We start from the raw sequence: 786 nt of genomic DNA, 5'->3' as shown, positions 1-786 counted from the left end.
ATTTGATTTATTTCTTGTTATGCTTTGCTGTCTTCCAGTTTGTAAAACAAACATCTTGGACAGTTAGTCACTGTTCCTTTTTAAATTATTCATTTTAATAATTATTTATGTGACAGGTTCTGCAAGCCAATTATGACAAAGCCAAAACCAGCCAAGCCAGCTACTCCCCCAGCACAAGCAACAACCCCACCACAGGGTGGTGAGCAGCAGCAACCTCAGGGTGGTGCAAGTGCCAACACTAATGAGAATTCACGGAACGATGGTAGTGACATCCCACAAGAATCGATGGAGACCGAGAATAAACCATAGAACACAGGGTCTTCATAATTATTGCTTGTTTATTGCGATCAAGTTCATTGAGTCAAAGACCAATTATTCTATTAATACCTTCTATATAAGCATGCTGATGGGACTTGGGAAGAGAAAGGTGGGTTTTGTGCCTTGTGATTGAGTGGCTGCGCTGGGAGGTTTGGGTTTTGCACTCTCGCTTGGTTGGTTGGTTGATTGGTCAGGTTTTTAAGTACTTAATATTATGGTGATCTTTGAAATCCGGATTTTTTTATCAAAGGGTTTTGAAGAGGATAATGTGCGGTCTGGATTCCCAAGCCCAAGGGGAATAGGCCAATTTTATGTACGATGTTGATTTCTAGAGGTTGAATTATAATGTTTGTTTCCCATTTTATAATTAATTTTCATTTTTAGTGACAATGTAACCTTTTTATATCACCACGATTTTCCTTTTATTTTAGTCTTACAAATAAAGAATGAATTGTTAGAAGTTAGTGC

At 38.0% G+C, this 786-nt stretch overlaps 1 protein-coding gene across 1 annotated transcript in view; it reads left to right on the top strand.

The window, feature by feature from the left end:
* LOC107617210 (heat shock 70 kDa protein 15) overlaps nucleotides 1-786 on the top strand; it is a gene marked incomplete in the record, with an annotated part of 5609 nt that extends 4823 nt beyond the window's left edge. Inside the window, 1 exon segment of the mRNA XM_016318967.2 lies at nucleotides 111-786. Coding sequence (XP_016174453.1) covers nucleotides 111-309 — 199 coding nt within the window.

Source organism: Arachis ipaensis, chromosome B09 (assembly GCF_000816755.2).
Source record: "Arachis ipaensis cultivar K30076 chromosome B09, Araip1.1, whole genome shotgun sequence".
NCBI classification, from domain to species: domain Eukaryota; kingdom Viridiplantae; phylum Streptophyta; class Magnoliopsida; order Fabales; family Fabaceae; genus Arachis; species Arachis ipaensis.
The sequence above is the reverse complement of the archived record's forward strand: the minus strand, read 5'-3'. Positions and strand labels throughout refer to the sequence as shown.